This window comes from Diaporthe citri (assembly GCF_014595645.1).
Source record: "Diaporthe citri strain NFHF-8-4 chromosome Unknown scaffold_2, whole genome shotgun sequence".
Classification (NCBI taxonomy): Eukaryota; Fungi; Ascomycota; class Sordariomycetes; order Diaporthales; family Diaporthaceae; genus Diaporthe; species Diaporthe citri.
This window is the reverse complement of record NW_025064847.1, coordinates 3,479,363-3,497,417: the sequence shown is the minus strand read 5'-3', so window position 1 is coordinate 3,497,417 and position 18,055 is coordinate 3,479,363. Positions and strand designations below refer to the sequence as shown.

The 18,055-nt window shown below is 38.6% G+C and overlaps 3 protein-coding genes and 1 non-coding gene across 4 annotated transcripts; all 4 read right to left on the bottom strand.

Annotated features, from left to right (window-relative positions):
* Positions 1-848: 848 nt before the first annotated feature.
* On the bottom strand, positions 849-1,475 carry INS49_006550 (uncharacterized protein; the record flags this gene model as incomplete). Its single annotated transcript, XM_043167321.1, has 1 exon — positions 849-1,475. One exon carries the CDS (start codon positions 1,473-1,475, stop codon positions 849-851), a length of 627 nt encoding a protein of 208 aa, XP_043028465.1.
* A 1,843-nt stretch (positions 1,476-3,318) lies between these two features.
* INS49_006549 (uncharacterized protein) lies at positions 3,319-4,339 on the bottom strand (the record flags this gene model as incomplete). The annotated part of the gene is made up of 2 exons (XM_043167320.1): positions 3,319-3,846; positions 3,908-4,339. The coding sequence occupies 2 exons, from the start codon at positions 4,337-4,339 to the stop codon at positions 3,319-3,321; spliced, it is 960 nt and encodes a 319-aa protein (XP_043028464.1).
* A 12,276-nt stretch (positions 4,340-16,615) lies between these two features.
* INS49_006548 lies at positions 16,616-16,722 on the bottom strand. The gene has a single exon. It is a non-coding gene; the product is annotated as a tRNA-Val (tRNA).
* A 171-nt stretch (positions 16,723-16,893) lies between these two features.
* INS49_006547 (uncharacterized protein) lies at positions 16,894-17,827 on the bottom strand (the record flags this gene model as incomplete). The annotated part of the gene is made up of 2 exons (XM_043167319.1): positions 16,894-17,033; positions 17,416-17,827. 2 exons carry the CDS (start codon positions 17,825-17,827, stop codon positions 16,894-16,896), a joined length of 552 nt encoding a protein of 183 aa, XP_043028463.1.
* Positions 17,828-18,055: the final 228 nt, after the last annotated feature.

Sequence of the window (18,055 nt, the reverse complement as noted above, 5' to 3'; positions counted from 1 at the left end):
CGCCGATATCTGCCAGCTGAGGCAGCCCATACGCAATGATGACTCCCAAGACCCCACAAACATGCCAGGTCAGGCACCCGTCAGCCAGCTGCAGTCACCAAAGCCCAGTGGCGTTGATGACAGTCAGCCACACGCACTCGAGCAGTCAGCCTTCCCGCCCCTTCTGTCAGTCCTTCTTATTTATCCCATCCAACTAACTCCTCATAAGAGCCTCTCACACCTAGGTCTAGGCGTTCTTTGACATACGCAGAAGGATTACTGCATGATTAGGAGAATCCTTGGCGTGGGTCATTCATTGCCCGAAGCCTTGTTGCACAAGCCCATCGATCTGTGCCCTGAGCACTGGGGGCCGTTTCGCTGGCCTCCTGTGGGCGTGAGTTAGTGAGTGGGCCGTGATGGCCGGTCACGTATGATTGCTGCTTGGATGAGACATGCTGTTTGAATGTGGCCCTCACTGTCGCGATCAAGGTCGAGCAGCAAAGGTATTATCTGTCTGGGTGAAAGGAAAGTGACAACTCTAAGCACACGCTGTCCCTGAATACGCCCCGAGAACTCCGGCCATGATGCTTCGCACCCTCTATGCAGTTACATACCCTGGGAGCCACTCCCGACTCGGTGGCCATACGCACGAGCACCGTCATGCTGGACCTGCTAACCGCCCATTCTCTCTTCCTCACCGCGCCGACGTCACATCATCAAGTCTGATATCTGGCTTTGACAATACCAGGCCTGCCTCCCTGGACTGCTCGAAGACCTGGCCTGGTGTTCTTGCTGGCGTAACTTATGCCTCTTTGAATTACTTCAGCGTGACTCTTCAACTTCAAATTCCACATTGGAATCGCGGCACTTCACATCTCATCGTCCGACCCAGACGACCCGCGACTGCTCTCAGACGTCGTCGAGCCGCTTGCAATGACCGTACTTGAAGCAGTGGATGAAGTGTCGCGAAGTCTGGGGATCTGGGTTTCTTCGTTGGCGAGAGCCTGGTGGATAGCAATCTCGTTCCCTCTCGGCGGGACCGCCTTGCTGGGCAAGGCGAACGAGTGACCGCGGTCCGGCGGTGATTTGACGTAGAACTCGATCCAAACGGGCACGGCGAGGCCGTGGTGGCTCCAGAACTGAATTGCCTCCTCCGCGTCAGACCACGAGTCCTCGCTCCGTATATCTACCCCTGGCAGATTTTGGTCTTTCGCCGCACATCCGCGCCGGAACAGCATAATCGCACGGTCTATCGCCACAGTGAAGCTATCCAGCGGGAGAGCATGATGTCTCGCGACCTCCAGGCTTGCTGCCTTCGCTATGGTCTGTCGGAGGACCAACCGCTGCTGCGACTTGGGGACCTGGATCGTCTTTGCTGTTCGGCAGGCACATATCGGGCCCACGAAGCCGCCCTTCTTGCTCGGGGGTAGTCTGTGGCTGAGGTAGAGCCGGTAGGTTACCGGTGTGTCAAGTTTGACAGCTGGTCGAGGCGACATGGTGGCAAGAACGAGGCGAGATGAAAAAAGGCACGTAATTGCCACGGAAGAAGACCCCAGGTCTGAAGCACGGGACACAAAATCATTAAAAAAGAGCACCGCGCGTCTCGAGGCCCACCCGGAAGGAGGAGGGTGAGGAAACAAGCTTTCTCTTAGAGTCTCATCAACCCCTACCAACAGGGAGATCTGGACCTGTCAAACCCTGGTTCTTCTGTGTGACGTCGGCAGGAGTGGCATCGCCGATTCCTCGCCCACGTATCGAGATTTCAAGATAAAAAATGCGCTAGGCTCTACTAGTCTGTGGTTCCTGAATCCTTCGCGCGCCAGTTCATGTCCTTGTTTGGGTGTATCCTGCTGCCCGGCTGCATCCGTGGATCCCACGCGGCTCACTACGCTGCCGCCACTCCGAGGACGGCCCTCATTCAAGCTGGTCTCGAGTCCGGCATGGGACTTTTGCCCGTTGACTTACACGGCATGACAGATGATGGGGTTACCAGCAGCCACGATCCGCAGGAGGTGGGGATGTGGTACCGAATCGCCGGGGTCGTAACGGGGAGTGATCGATCCCTCGTCTTCCTGCAGAGGCTGAAGGCGCGTCTATGGGACCCTTTGTGCAGCAGCGAAGTGGGCCGCGGGAAACAAGCGCTGGCGGAGGGATCACGGCTTACGGCCGTGGCTTACGGTGCATGACGGTGCAGCTGCGGGACCACACAGCTTTCCCCTGCGCAGTGGCGTGCCTTTCCGCTTGACACTCTATGGACACTTTGGCCCGCGAGAGCGTGACCAAATTTTTCAGAACAAAAGATACGATAGCTGGACGAAGGTGATGATAAAGCCTCGGTATATTCCGGTAGCGTGGAAAATATGACAGACCTGCAATGGCGAAGTGGTCAGCACCGAAGGGCTATGGTATCAGTGGCGTCTGAGGCTGTGAGTTCAGCTCGTAACGTGTCTTGCTTCTCAACTTGATCCCGCTACAACTATGGATCGTGGATTGCTGAGCAACTTCTGCATTCGAGTTAGGTGGTCAGGTGCCTGGGTGGCTGTGAAATAGGTTTCAGCAAAAATGAGCATCACAGGCAATTTCTCTTCCAGTCATGCTTAATTTAAGTTGGAAAGTACTACCTCATAGATACTCATTCCACCATAGGCTGCCACCTAGGAGACTACCCCACAAGATGTTATCCTACAGGAGACCACCCCACATAAAACTATCCCACAAGAAACTACCCTACAAGAGATTATCCCACAAGAGATTATCCCACTATCCCACAGGAGACTATCTCGCAGGAGATGATCCTACAGGGCATTATCCCATAGACAATCTTACCTTAGGAACCATCCTACAGTACAGTGTGCAGTGGTCGAATCCCACCCGAAATGATCGGGACCCCTGTGGACTGCATTGGCTCTTGAGCCCTTGCATGTTCAAACCACTGTGGCACGTTCCGACCCGTGGAGCCTACGACACCTTTTCCAACGCTGTTGCATGAGGTGGTAGATGAGAAATCCACGAGATCGCCTTCTAAATCCTGATGACCTATTAGGATGAGTCATCTTTTTTCCTGTCCTCAATGTGAAAGCATATGGTTGAAACAGTTTAGCACACTTGGGAAGATCACCAACAGCACATGTATGGTAGGTTGTTCCGCAGATATATATTCTCGCCCAGTCTAGCCAGGACACCAATATTTACAATGATGAAATAAGCACGTTCGACACTACGTGTCCAACACTTTGATCGTTTATCCAGACCACCGTGCCTCAGTCAACACCCACACCGCAGTGAGTTGATACGTCTCATCACGCAGGTGGGATGCGCGGCAGACCATGTGTGCATCGCTTAAGCGTCACACTCATCGTCGCCCTCATCGGCAGCGGGCTCTTCCTCCTCCGCGGGGCACTCGTCAGCCGAACCGGTCTCAACAGGGGCTGACGACGTAATCGTTGCCGTCACCGTCTCCTCAGCGTCGCAAGCGTCGTCATCAGATGCGTCAGACGTCGCCGCTGCGGCCACGTTTGCAGCGACTGAGCTGGTTGAAGCCACCCCCGAGGACGAGCCGCTGGAGCCGGAGCCAGAGCAGCTGAACAGAGCCGGGCCAGGGATGGTGTACTCGGCGGCCTTGTAGGCGTCGAATGTGATGCCGGCGTCGGCTCCCTTGTAGGCGCCGGGGAAAGCGACCAGGTCCGAGGGGACGGTGGAGCCACCGCCGGTGACCTTGATCTGGTGGCAACCGGGGTAGAACTGGGCGCCGGGGTAGCTGTAGGCCGAGTGGAGGGCGATGATCTCGTGGCGGACGAGGTAGCTGCCGGGCTCGATACACTCGGGGATGGTGTAGGTGACGCTGCCACCAGCGGTCATGAGAGCAGTCTAAGGAGGATGTATCAGCCAGGCAAGCTCTATAGCGGGAGAATTATGTCAGGGTACTTACAGCTCCCCAGGTGTCGGAGGTACCCTCACGGCCCTTCTCCTGGATCTTGAACCAAACAGCGTCGGTACCAGGCTCGTAGGTGGTGCAGTCGTCGTTGTCACACTTGGCCATGTAAGTGATGGTAGGGCCGACGTGGGACTCGGGCCACAGAGTCCAGAACAGCTCAACATCGGAGCCAGCCGCGGCCTCGGCGACGAGGGCAGCCGGGGCGGTATCAGCGTTGCACTGGATGGCGGACGAAGTCACATCCTCGACCGGGCCGTTGCCGGTGATCTTGCGGGAGACCCTGTCAGGAGCAGGCGACCGGTAAGGATCCTGATATGGCTGATAAAACTCGTAATCCGATCCTCCGATGGTAGCGTTGGTAACGTAGCCGTGTCCAGCAACGAGGGTCGCGGAGGCGATGAGAGCGAGGGTCGTTCTGGCAGCCATTTTGTTTTGATGCGATATTCACTACTGGTGAGCGAGGGGGCGAGGAGGTTTTTTTTTGGTTTGAATGAACGATTGACAATGGTTAACAGCTAGTGTTGAAATGAATGGCAGCCCCAGGCAAACCCGTAAATGAATGAATGTTGTCGGTGTGAAGACGACCGAATTGAACGAGGTTAGAGAAACAAAAACACCAGATGGAAGAGATCGACTGTCCAGCCGGCCTGGTATAAGTATATTCTGCCATGTGTGCTACCCATCTTCGCGTCACTGCAAGGGGACGAAAGGGGGGGGGGGGGAAATTGCCCAGCGTCCTGTCGCAAGACTTCCGGGATCATAGGCGCTCATGTTTATTGAAGTGGGTATGCCAGGGCCTCACATGGCCGGCCTTCCACAAAAGGAGCTTGGTGGAAGGCCTCTCATAGGCTCGTGATGCCATCGCGAACCGAGGGCCTGGATCTGTAAGGATCTGGCAAGTCCAAACGGAGAAACATCAAACATCGACCCGCATAAGACAGGGGACGATTAGCTGTACCTGAGCCGCATCCTCCTGACGCGCCAATGACAACGACGGCGGCTCCAAGGGGGGCCTGGAGGGAAACAATATAATTTGAAACCGCCAAGACTAGAGAATTGATCCGTCGACAACTGCACTCGGCGGAGGTCCAGGTGGTCGGTGAGTGCTGGGGGCAACTTGCCGAGACAGGCGGTCCTGGCATAGGATTTATGAAGGGGAGAGACGCCGAGTCCTGGGCTGCTTCCACCATGCGAACCGAGCATCGGGTGTGCAGTAAGCTAGTTGTGAAGGTTGCACGCGGAAAGGGGAGGTTGTGAAGAGCCTCAAGCGGCAAGACGGCTGCAATGGTCCACCAGCCCCCCTAGGTTGGCAGATCTCGGGCGACTCCGAGCCAGCGTCTTATTTCCATTTGTGGGGCCAGGGGCGTCGGCCCCGGTGCTCAATCGGCATGATGAATTCCACCCTCCCCGGTAAAGAGAATCTGCTAACAGAGGCGGTTAGCGGGCTTAGTTTTGTATCTTGGCACTCCTTGGCACCCAAAGTTACTCTTAAAACCACATCTTACTTATTTTAAGGAATGTAAAGAGTATTAAGTTAGGCCTTAAGTAATGCTTAAGTAAGGGCTTATAAGGCTTATTAGCTACTTATTATATTTAACTTTTTATCTTAATTAACCTTTTTTTAATTTAATTACTAATTATTATAGTTTAAGCTTTGCTTATTATAATTAATTAATAAGCTTTAGCCTTATAAAAATAAGCTTTAATATAAATATAAATAAAAAGCAAACCTTTTCCTTTATACCTTAAATATAAACCTTATTTAAGCATTTTTTATAAATAACTTTAAGTTAACTTATAATATATATTTAAAATCTTTTTATATTATAAACTTATAATATAATTATATAAAACTTAATATAATAAAACTTAAAATAAATAATAATAGTTTATTAAGTTTTTTTTTATTTTAAGAAACTTTTATTTTAAAAATGCTTAATAATTTAATTAATGAAAATTGTAATGGGCTTGGGCTATTACCCAAGCCGTAATGCATGCCCATGCCGGGCCCACACTGCACCCAACCCTCTTACATAACGAAGCACACACTTAAAAGATAGATCCAAAGTTAGGCCCTTTCAGGGCCCAATTTACTTCTTAGATATTGCAATTCATAACTCCTTTTAAGTATCTTTTAATAAACGCTTAAGGCTAATCTATAACATTAAATTGCAATTTCTAAATTATATTAAGGAAAATATTTATATTATAAAGGTAAATAACTTTATACCTAAGATGTTAACCTTTTTATAAAATGCATAGCTAGGGATTCCCTAATTTACTTTAATATTAAGCCATAAAAATGCTTAGGAAGCGCCTTACCTCCTTTAGCTATTTATAGCAATGCTTATTAATGCTAATAATAATGCCATTATATCTCTCCTTACGGCAATACTTTATTAACTTACAAAGCTTAAAGCATATATAAACCCTTTTAACTTACCCTTAATTTAATGCAAGCTGCTTTTAATTAGGCCCTTATTTAATAATAATTAAAATAGCTTTTTAGCTTAAAAGATTATAATGCAATATAAGTTGCGAATTAATATAAACTTTATTAAGGGTTTTTAAGAATATTAAATTTTCTTATAAAATTAGCTATTTATTAAGATATAATTATATATTGCGGCATTTTATAAGCAAAGTAGGCTTTAAAATAGCTTTAATATAAATAAGTTCTTTAAATACTTAAAGCGCTGCTATAAAAACCTATATTAATAAGTAGCTACTTTAGCTAAGCTTAAGATATTTTAAATATAAGATCACAATGGCTTTACTTAGTTTTATATTTAATTTAAATAACTAATAATATAAGCTAAGGGCCTTAAGTAATTAAGTAAAGTAAAGCTAAATTATTTTTATAATTAGCTCTTTTTATAGCTTTATAATAAGGCCATTAAAGCATTAATTTTATATATAAATTATAATAAAGTAATAAATATATATTGCTAAATTGCTTATAAGTTAAAAATATAAAACCTTAAGCATTAATAATATATAGGCCTAACCTTATACTCTTTAAAGCCCTTAGCTTAAGGGCAATAAATAATGAATTAAGATATAATAATAATAAATATAGCTATGGCAGGTATGATAAGGGGCTAGGGCGCTAGGAATAAGGAGCTGCAAGAGCATTAAAGCACCTCTTCCTCCTAATTAGCTAGCAGCTAGGCTAGGGTACCCTAAATCTCTAGGTTTGAAAAGGAGGCCTAGCGGGGGTGCAAGATATGCCTATATTATAGCTAATAAGGATACTTTATAGTAAACTATAAACTCCTTTTTATAGCCATATTAACCTAAATTTAAGTTATAAAGCCAGCTATACCTTATAAAGAGGACCTTATTAGCTTTAAAGAAAAAGATTAGCTCCTAAGCAAAGTTTTGCTTAAAAGCATAAACCCCCTTTATAAGCTTAATTTATATAAAAATAATATTAATAAGTATAAAATAAATTAAATAAGCTTTCTTTCTTAATCCTTATTATTATAAATTATAAGCATATTATTATTGCTTAAGTAAATAATAGATATAGCTGCTATATTATTATAAATAAGTAATAAGCATAAAAGGTAAAACTAAAGCTAATAGCTTTATTTACCTTAAAAAACTTAAAAATAATTATTAACTTATTGCAAAGTTAATATATTATATATATAATATAGCTTTCCTTAAATATTAATGCATAATAAGCCCCTATCTTAGCTTATATAGTTTTAAGCATAGCTTATTATTTTTTGCTAAGCTTGCCTTAATTATATTATTATAATATCTTATTAAACTTAGCTTATAACTGCATAATAATTAATATAGCTTAAGGGATAGTTATAAAGAAGGAAAGTTAGCAAGATATAAGTAGTTTAGCTTAATTAATTTCCAAAGTAATTACAAAGGCATAAATAAACCGCTTATCCCGCGATAAAACAATGGATATTACCTTAATAAGAATAAGCCTAAATAAGATTATATAAATTCTTTAAATTATAGCTCTTTAAAAAAGAAATAATAATAATGTAAAATAATATAGAGTTAAGCCCTTATTAAAGAAAGTATAAAACTTTATTAGCCTCTTTAATAAGGAATAAGCTTCCGCCCTTTTATTGCATTAAGGTTAGTTTAATTACTATATTTATTTATTATTAGCAGAAAATAGGTCCGCGCTAGCATTACTATAGAGCTTATTATATAATATACCCTGGGATTAGCTACTTAAGTTATGAAAATAAGTTACGGAATTTTACAATAAGGGCTAGATAAAGGTTAACTTTTTGCCCGCGGCAATTTTAATCCTTTTAATATGCAAGGTAAATAAAGGGTAGCGGTTTTATATAAATTACCATACCTTTAATAAGATAATTTAGCAAAATTATTACCCCCTTCCTTTTATTAAGGAAATATTATGCTTCCTTTTTAATGCTTAATGGTTTATAAAGCTAAATGTTTATATAGCTTTTTACTAAATATAAATAGCAAAGGGGTAGGAGCATTTAATGGCATTTTAAACTTAATTTAGGTTATTTAAATAGCTAATTTGCCCCTTTAGTTTATTTAATATACTTATTACATTTCAGCGGTATATTAATTTAATCTTGGTTAATATCTTAAAAAACTATATAATAGCGTACTTAAATAATATATTAATATTTTCTTTAAGCTTAAGAAGGGATTATATAAGGAAGGTATAAAAGGTTTTGCATTACTTATAAGATGCTAAGCTAAATTTAAATTAAAATAAGTATAAGTTTATAGTAAAAAAGGTAAAGTATTTAAGCTTTATTGCTATGGTTAAAGTAGGTATTTAAGCGAACTTAAAAAAGGTTAAGGCGATTTAAAAATAAGAGGCGCTATAAATGGTTTGCGGCGTTTAAAGCTTTATAGGGTTTGCAAACTTTTATCATAACTTTATTAAGAACTTTTCTAAGATTATTAACTCCCTTCTTTATCTTATTATTAAGGGGACTTCTTTTTAATAGGAAAGCAAGGAAGATATAGCCTTTTGCTACCTTAAGGCAGCATTTATAAAGGCATTAATCCTAGTTAAATGGGATTTAAATTTAAGCATAGTGGTAAAGGTAAATTACTTAAAAATAGCTTTTAATATATGCTTATTGGTTTAAAAAGAAAGGGCCCTTTACTTAATTGCCTACTACTTTACAAAGCTCTTTTTAATGCAATAAAATTATATTATTTATAATAAGGAGCTATTAGCAGTAATTAAGGCCTTAAAGGCATAATTATTTATACTTTAAAGCATATTTTACTTATTTATAATACTTATAAACTATAAGGGCCTTAAGTACTTTATTAGCCCTTAACTCCTTTTAAAGAAATAGGCTTAATAAACTAAAACTTTATCCCTCTTTCGCTATAATCTTTAATATTGCTTAGGAATGCAAGTATAGCGTTTTAATGCATTATTATAATGAAAATAAAATGAAATAACCTTAAAGGAAAATCGTGTAATTAAGATGCTTTAATTAATTTTAGTAGTAATTTTTAATGCTTATGCTATTATACTTATAAGGCTGCAGCTATTTAATAAATTAGCATTAGCTATGCTTTAAGATAAGGGAGTTTAATAAAACTTATAATATAAAATTCGCTATAAGGTAATTACGTTTAGCTAATAGCGATTCCTTAAAAAAGCTAAGACAGCAGCTTAAATTGCTAATTATACCCTTAGCATATATAGCGCGTTTTAATTTTAAGGCTAGCTATAGCTCCTAAGTTAAGAATTGCTTACTATATTAATATTATAATAAGCTTATAACTTTTCCATAATAAGGCATTTAAGATAGGAAGGGACCTTTTAAGTTCTTTTACATAACTTTTATTAAAATAATATATTACAGGTAGTTTAGCGTTTTATTTAGAATTGCAATATATACCGCTAAACCTAGCTTAGTTAATGGCTATAATAAGGCTTGCTTTGCTTTATCCCTCCTTTAAATTGCTATTAGTTTTAAATATTTATTAACTTTATAATGAATTTGCTAGTTTATAAGGGCAACTTGCATTACCTAATGGTTATTATAAACCGCCTTTTAAAATAAATTCTTTTAAAAGCAATGCACTTTATAATTATAAAGGATTATGCATAACGCTTTATTACTTTATAATAGCGCTATCATGAGTTCCCTATATTTATTATTAGCAATTAAGGCTTTAATTAAACAGGGGCGTTTTAGGCTTCTCTATATACCTAGGTAGGCATAAAACGCCTTTTTATTTATAGCATACTACCTTAAAATAAATAATAGCATAAAGCAAATGAATTAAGAAGTATAAAAGTACTTATATAATGTTATTACCTTTCTATAAAATAACTAAGCTAACTACCTTTCAGCTTGCTAAATAACGCTAAATAATAGGGATTTAATAATAATTAACTAAAGCTTAAATTGGCTAGTAAATAAGTTTAATATGCGGATAGTTTTGGGCCCCTTAAATATAACGGCATTTATAGCTAATCCTAAGGGCTAAGTAGCTATATTCCTAAACCATCTTTAAACTAAAATAAATATTACTTAGGTCGCTATTATTTTTACCTAGCAATAATAAAAGCAGATAGCTAATAAATATTGCTAAATAATAAAAAGGTTTTGCATTAGTAATTAAGTATAGCTATCCCTAAGGTACTTTTAAACTATTTAATTAATAAAGAAGCTTAACTAGCTATATTAAAAACATATTATAATAAATATCCTTATGCTTTAAATAATTATCCTAAATATATTAGGCTAGGTTTATTTTACTTTTAATATTAATTAAGTTAAGCGCATTGCAAAGGATTTACTATTCACTTAAATATTTATAAATATCCGGCTAGGTATTATATTAATTTTAAATAAAGTAAATAAAGGCTAAGATAAGGAGTATCTTATAAAGGAAATTTTGATAATTAAGAATACATTAAGGCATTTATAAAACGGTTTCCTTAAAAGGTAAGTTTATATTAAATAAAAAGGCTAAGATATATTAATATAAAAACCCTTTAGGAACTTATAAGGATTAACAGCCCTTAACTTATTTAAGGCATGATAAGGGGATACTATTACTTATAAGGAACCGCTTATTTAAGGTAGTTGCAAGGCAAGCTTGCATTAAGCTTAATAAGCTTATTTAAAGGCATGGTGCAAGGTAATAAGGGTTATAAGCAGGGATGAAATGAAAATAAGTAGAATTCTATTATATTGTTATAAGCTATTTAAATAAGGCTGCAAGGTAAGCCCTAAGTGTTTATTATACCTAGGCGGGGCGCGGTAATAGTGGGATTTAAATCTATAACCTTGTTTACATATAAACGCTCCTAATTAACTAGGACTTATTATATACCTGCTTGATAAATAAATTAAATCCCCCTCTTATAAAAAACTAAGTGGCATATTAAGCTAAAAGAAAACTAAGCTATATAGCTAATTTCCCGTAAGATAAAACTATACTAAGTATATTACCCTTTTAAAATTCTTTTATTATTATCCATTTAAGCAGGTATATTAGAAATATTTAACTATAAAATTAAAACTATAGGGGTTAGCAATAAGGTTATGATAACTTAATAATAATAAGAGTTAAACTTATAAACTTTTTATTTAAAGATAAAGCTCCTAACTACTTAAATTTATTATAGCTATAATAATAAGCTAAATTGGTTAATGCTTGCAATAAGGAGTATTGTAGCTAAAAAAAGGCAAGTCCTTAAAATTCTTTTCTTTATCTTTTCACTTTTCTTCCTTAAACTTATTGCAAGTATAACGGCGATTTAAATCGCAATTATATTGCTTAGCACTAAAAACCTAGTTAATAAAGGCATTTAGGGTATTAATTATTACATTAAACTTCTTGCAATAGCGATCCTTAAATATATTAAAGCGCGCTTAAAGCCGGGTTAATATAAATATAGAAAAAGGATAGGGGGGGGGGTATTTATATTAAGAGCGTGCATATTATTAACGCAATAATTAACCTTAGCTTTTTAATTGTTATTAAGGATTATAAAGGCATTTACCACTTCTTAAGCAAAGCAAGTTAGCTAGTAATTATTAGCGCTAATACTATTAATATAATATATAACTATATTAGCATTAACAGGGAATGAAAATATATTAACAAGCTGCAATGGGGTTAAGAGTATATTTTTAATAGAATTAATAAGGGTATTAATTAAAGCTATATTATAAAAATAAGTATAGCTACTTAAGTAAATAGCGGGGGTAATAGGGAGTGGCTTTGCTAGTATAATGCTTATAGCCTTGCAGAAATTAATAATAGCATAGTTAAAGGCTAGGGTAAATATAGCCACGTTGCTATAAGTAAGGGTAATAAATTTAACTTGCTTAGGGATAAAAATATGGTTATTATTGGCAGCAATTGCTTTCTTTAAATAATATTATGCATTTTATAATAGCGGTAAATCGGTAAATATATATATATGCTAAATATATTTATGCTTATAATAGCAATAGCTAATGCAAAATGCATTATAACCTCTAAGAATATAAATAGGCAGCTTACTAGTTTTATAAAAAGTTGCAATATATGGTTTATAAGGGAAGGATAGCTACTTAGCAAGCTACTAATCCTTATTATTAAAATTGCTAAGCACTTAATATAATTTTATAATATAATGTCTTTATACCTAGTTAATAATTATAATAAACTTATATTAAGGGAGAAATAAGGCAACCTTAAGGGTTATATTGCCAGGGCAATAGGGCAGCTTGCCGCCATTACTATTAGCAGCAGCCATATTAAAGCCATTATATTAATCATTAAAACCTATAATAAAAGCCATTTCTTATTCTTTTCTTTGCATAGCAAAAGGGGAGCGGGTATTAAGGAGGATATTAAGGGATTAAAAGGGTATTAATAAGCTATAGGAAGGGCGTTTAATAAATAGGATATAAATAAAGAAGGGTATATTAAGGAACTATTAAGGGATTAAGAGGGTATTAATGCATTAAAGCAATAACTTCTTAATGAAAAAGGGCAGCCATGGGGAAAGCATGATAAGCATAAGGATAAATGGTTAAAGAATTGGATTGCAAGAAAGCTAAGGGATTATATGGATATTAATTAAGTTAGGGAAGGCTTTTTAGTTAGGGGTAAGATAAAGCTAAGGGGGGGTAATTAATATAAATAAAGAAATAATTACAAGGGTAATAAAAAGGTTGCGCAAAGGTAATAAAATGGTATGCGCAATGGGTACGTTATAGTAGTGATATGGTATTAAGAAGAAGGAATTGCAAAGGGAAGTGTGCTTATAGGGAAGTTGTTTTAGGTAATGATAATAAATATAATGCAGGGGCAATGGCTGCAATAAGCAATGCTAATATATTAATAAAAAGCATGCTATGGCTTAAGGCCGGTAATATATATGGCTTATGCATAATTATAATGCATTAATAAAGAACTATATATATAATAGCAATATTATTATATTATAATAGCACTGCATTATACTAAGCATAGCATATAAATATAGCTAATGCAGGAATAAAATGGATAATTATTACTTTTAAGATAAATAAATATAGCCTTAAGATAAGTATGTAGTAAGGTAAATATATAATTAGCATAAAACTGCAAAAGCCCTGGATTTAATCCTTGCCATGCGCAATATAAGAGTGAAAAGGGGGCTATATAATGAGCTTAGGCTATTGCCTAAGCTATAATGCATGCCCATGCCGGGCTTATATTATACTTAATCCTTTTATATAACAAGGCATATACTTAAAAGATAAATCCAGAGTTGGGCCCTTTTAGGGCCTAATTTACTTCTTAGATATTGCAATTCATAACTCCTTTTAGGTACCTTCCAGCAAACACTCAAGGCCAACCCATAATAAAAATAAGTTAAATTTATAAATAATAAAAAAGTAATTAACATTAAAGGGGCTTAATTCTTTTATATATTTAATTAATTAAAAACTTTTTATAATTAATTTTTACCTTATATTAATTTTATAAAAATATTTAAGGGGTAATTAAAAAGCTTTTTAAAAAAGGTTTATGTAGTTATGGACGTGCCATAGGGGGACAGCAGCACTGGGCACGATAGGCACTATGGGCAATTGGCACTAGAGCACCGGCAGGCAAGGGTCATGTGCGGCAGCACGTGACCACCCCCAGATAGTTTATAGCCAGAGGGAGGTTCTGCAGCCTACGGCCGCAACCCTCCTTCCTTTTATATAGCCAATTTAAATACAACCAGTCTGCTATTAACCAACGTACGTTAACCCAGCCAACAGTTTATTTTATATTTAAAAATTCTTTTAAATAAAAATATATTAAGCTTAACTTAATTATATTATAATAACGTTATAAGGAAAAAATAATAAAATTTTTAATTTAATTTAATTAATTAACTTATATAATAAAGGCTTAAAGTTAATTAAATAAATATAAGATATTATTAATAATTAATAGTTTAATCTTTATAATAAAAGCTTAGCTTAATTATAAAAAGTAATTAAAAAAATTTAAAGCTTTTTACTTTACTTTATAATAATATAAAAGCATTTTTAATATTATAATAAAAAAAAATAATACTTAACTTTAAAATAATAAAGTAATAAATATTAATATTATAATAATTTTAATAAATAAAGTTAAGTATTTTATATATAATTAATTTAATTATTATAAGCATAATTACTTTAATTATTATAAAAAAATAAAGGTATAACTTTTATTAATTAAGGTTAATAAAAAGGAAGAGTTTATTTAAAGGGGCGTAAAAATTTTCTTATAAGGTAGGGCTTAAAGCATTATTAACTTAATATTAACTTAAGCTTAAAGCAAGTTAGCTATATATTAATTAATTTAACCTTATAAAATATTTAAAATTTAAATAATTTTTTATTAAGGGAATAAATTATTAATATATTAAATATTAATTAATTATAAGGCATATAATAACTTTATAATTTTAAAGCTTTAAATAAAAAAGTATTTATAAATAATTTATATTAAAGGATTATAAAATTATTATTAGCTTAATAATTAACTTATACTTAAATAATTATTTTTATTACTTAATATATTAAATTATAAGGATTAAAAATATATTAATTATAAAATAAGTTAAGCTTTTAATATATTTAAAAAGCATTAAAGTATAATTAAATAATTAAGTAAAGGATAATATTTAATTTATAATTAAATTATAATATTCTTTTATTTCTTATTAAATAGCTATCCTTTTAAGCTTATTATAAAAACTTAAAGAAGAAAGATATATTATAATTTAAGCTTTACTTATTATAATTAATTAGCAAGCTTTAACCCTATAAGAATAAGCTTTGGCATGGGTGTAAATAGGGAGCAAACCTCTTCCTTTGCACCTTAAATATAAACCTCATTTAGGCACCTTTTACAAACAACCCTAGGCTAGCCCATAACACTAACTTAAGAAAGTAATTTTAATTTAAAGGGCATAATATAAATGCTTAAAGATATTGATTTTTAAAGTAGGCCCGCTAACTGCCTTTGGAAACACTAGCAGATTTCCTTTATCGGGGAGGGTGGAATTCATCATCCCGGTGCTCGATGCAAGTGTTCCGACGCTCGGCTTTAGCTCCTCAGGTCGATCTCCTTACATCCAAAGTCATTTCCTTTCGACTGTGGGTCCGTGGGGTCCAACCATCGTGTCCCGAGGTCAGGAGAGGCCATTGCTCCCAAGATGGCAAAGCTTGTGTTTTTGGCAGTTCCGCAGTTCACGAAGCAAGCGGGTACACAGATACAGCGATACAGCGGATACAGCTGTGTTCGGAGGCTAAGAAGGGGGACAGAGGTTGACCGAGCCACGGAAGTCGGGGCCGCGATGTTAGCACTTTAGGTACTTGGCCCGTGGGGATGTGCCTCAAGATAACAATCTCCAGATCAAAGACACATCCAGTATCCGAGGCAAGGCAGTATATTTGCATTTCGCGGGATGTGGGATTGTGAACTGCAATTGAACTGCTAGGCCTGTGTTGAAGTGCTGAAGGGCTGAAGGACATTTGATCTTGAGGAAGGTCAGCCAAGCTTCACTTCCCCAGATATCCAGCAAGGTTCAGCCTCAAACTCCCAGAGCAGACGATCGACGTCGTGACGATCACACAATACCTTGTGTTATGTATCCTTGCTCTGCCGCGTCAGTGTTACCCGGATCTGCCCAACAAAACTTTATTCGACCCCACCCACTCCGTTCAAAATGGTTCCGGGAAAACACTGCTCCTCGTCTGGCAGGCGCGCAGGCTTGCGCGACTCAGCACCTCGTGTACCGCGGCCTAAAAACCGAATGCATATCATGTGCACTGCCCGATCTAGAAATACATGATCCGCTCTGATCCACGGCAAGGAGCCTTTTGATTCATGGTTGTAAGCGAAGCAGATTGCCTCCGTCTGGATCTTCAGGCACCGTCTCTGTTGACCGACACAGCTCGCGGGTCTCAAACGCCTACACGTAAGCTCATCATTCCAGCACAATGAAGATCAGTAAAATAATTGTTCAGGATAAACAAAGCAAACTGTTGTGTGAGACACCTCTCCCAAACCTGTCTCCAGTGGAGTGTGTTTCTTGCTGCTCGTCCAATCCTGCATGCCTGGTGGACTGGGGAGCTCTCCAGGATGCAGAGAGACAAACGACGGGCAGGGCGAGAAGGCGTTGCTTGTCCAGTCCATCATGATCAAAGTGCAAAAAACCGCAAAAAGAAAAACAAATGATCTGGCCCGGGCTCGAACCGGGGACCTTCAGTGCTCCCATTAATCGCTCTGGAGGAGTTATTTAATGTTAGACTGATGTGATGAACCAACTACACCACCGGACCATGTTGCTGACAAGCGAGAAAATCTATGGAATATGTGGGAGGGCTGTGGGAAAACCTTTTGGTGGGTGGGGAACCAGCCATCGCTCCTTGGCAAGCAGGGTTTGTGCCCCACTCCAATCCTTTCTTCAGTGCTTATCAGTGACTGTTCTTGACTGATTTGTTTAACCAGATTCACCACTGGACCTGTTCTGTGAGGATCCCGGTTGATTGCGCCGATGTGAAGCTGTGGACGGTGATCAAATTCTGCGGGCTTATCTCCGCCACATGGTGGGAAAAGCGGGGCTCGGATGCGGCCCCCGCCGTGTGGCCGGCTTTGATTGGTCAGCTTCCGCACCCCCGTCAGCACCAGCCAATCATTGTACATCCCTTTCCCGTGCTCCGCAAATTACCCAAATTGGGCCGCTTGCACACAACTCCGTATGGCCCTGAATGCCATGGAGAGAGCCAACAGTCTGGTCAGCTTGCCTTGAGACGATCTTACAATCGATTCGAAATCGAATCAGTGTAGTCAATTCCTCAAAATTCAGAATGTCATGGCCACAGGACCATCACAGCTCCAAGGCCGAGTTCGTTCTTTCAACGTCACGTGTAAATTGCATGCATGCATCAGCAATTGAAGAAGACGACTGACCTCGCAAGCTGAGTCCTATACATTCGAGTATATCACTTCAAATCGCTCACACAAAACCATACTATCGTCACCAAACTCATGACCGTTCTCCTCCTTCCTGTAGAATGCGATATGCCCCTCCCGATAGTCATCATAGTCACCTTCCGCCTCCGCCAGCGCAAAGTCTTCCGCCACGTCCCTAAACTTGCACTCAACGAATGACAAGGTCCGCATTACGGCCGCCGGCTCGCCCTTGCCGTTGAGAATGACAGACAAGTCCCCTGGGCCCCAGTGCAGGGGCTGCGGGATAGGCCACGAGGTAGTCGCTGTCTTTTTGCCTTCGACTGCCAGCTGTAAAAGCTCGTCCGTCACCCGTGGGTTGGTACCGCCGAATGCGAAGACATCTTTGGGGGGTGCAAGGTCACGGCCTAGGGCTTTGGAGGCCTTTTCCATAAAGGCGACGATGTCTGATCGGCCCGGGTCGACTTGAGACATCGCGGCAAGAGATTCTGTGAGTAGGACTGAAGGGGACGCGTGAAGATCGATGTTGGTTTGTGGATCAGGCTTGAAATGTCTGGAGCCTGGATTGCGCCTCGTCGAGTGGGAGAAGTGATGGTGTGTCTATATGTATATGCTTTACGAGCAATGAAGCGTAGCGTCAAGTCACACTAATCTAGTCCATGCTCGCCGGGCGGAGTCACTCGGTGGGACACAACGTTAAGA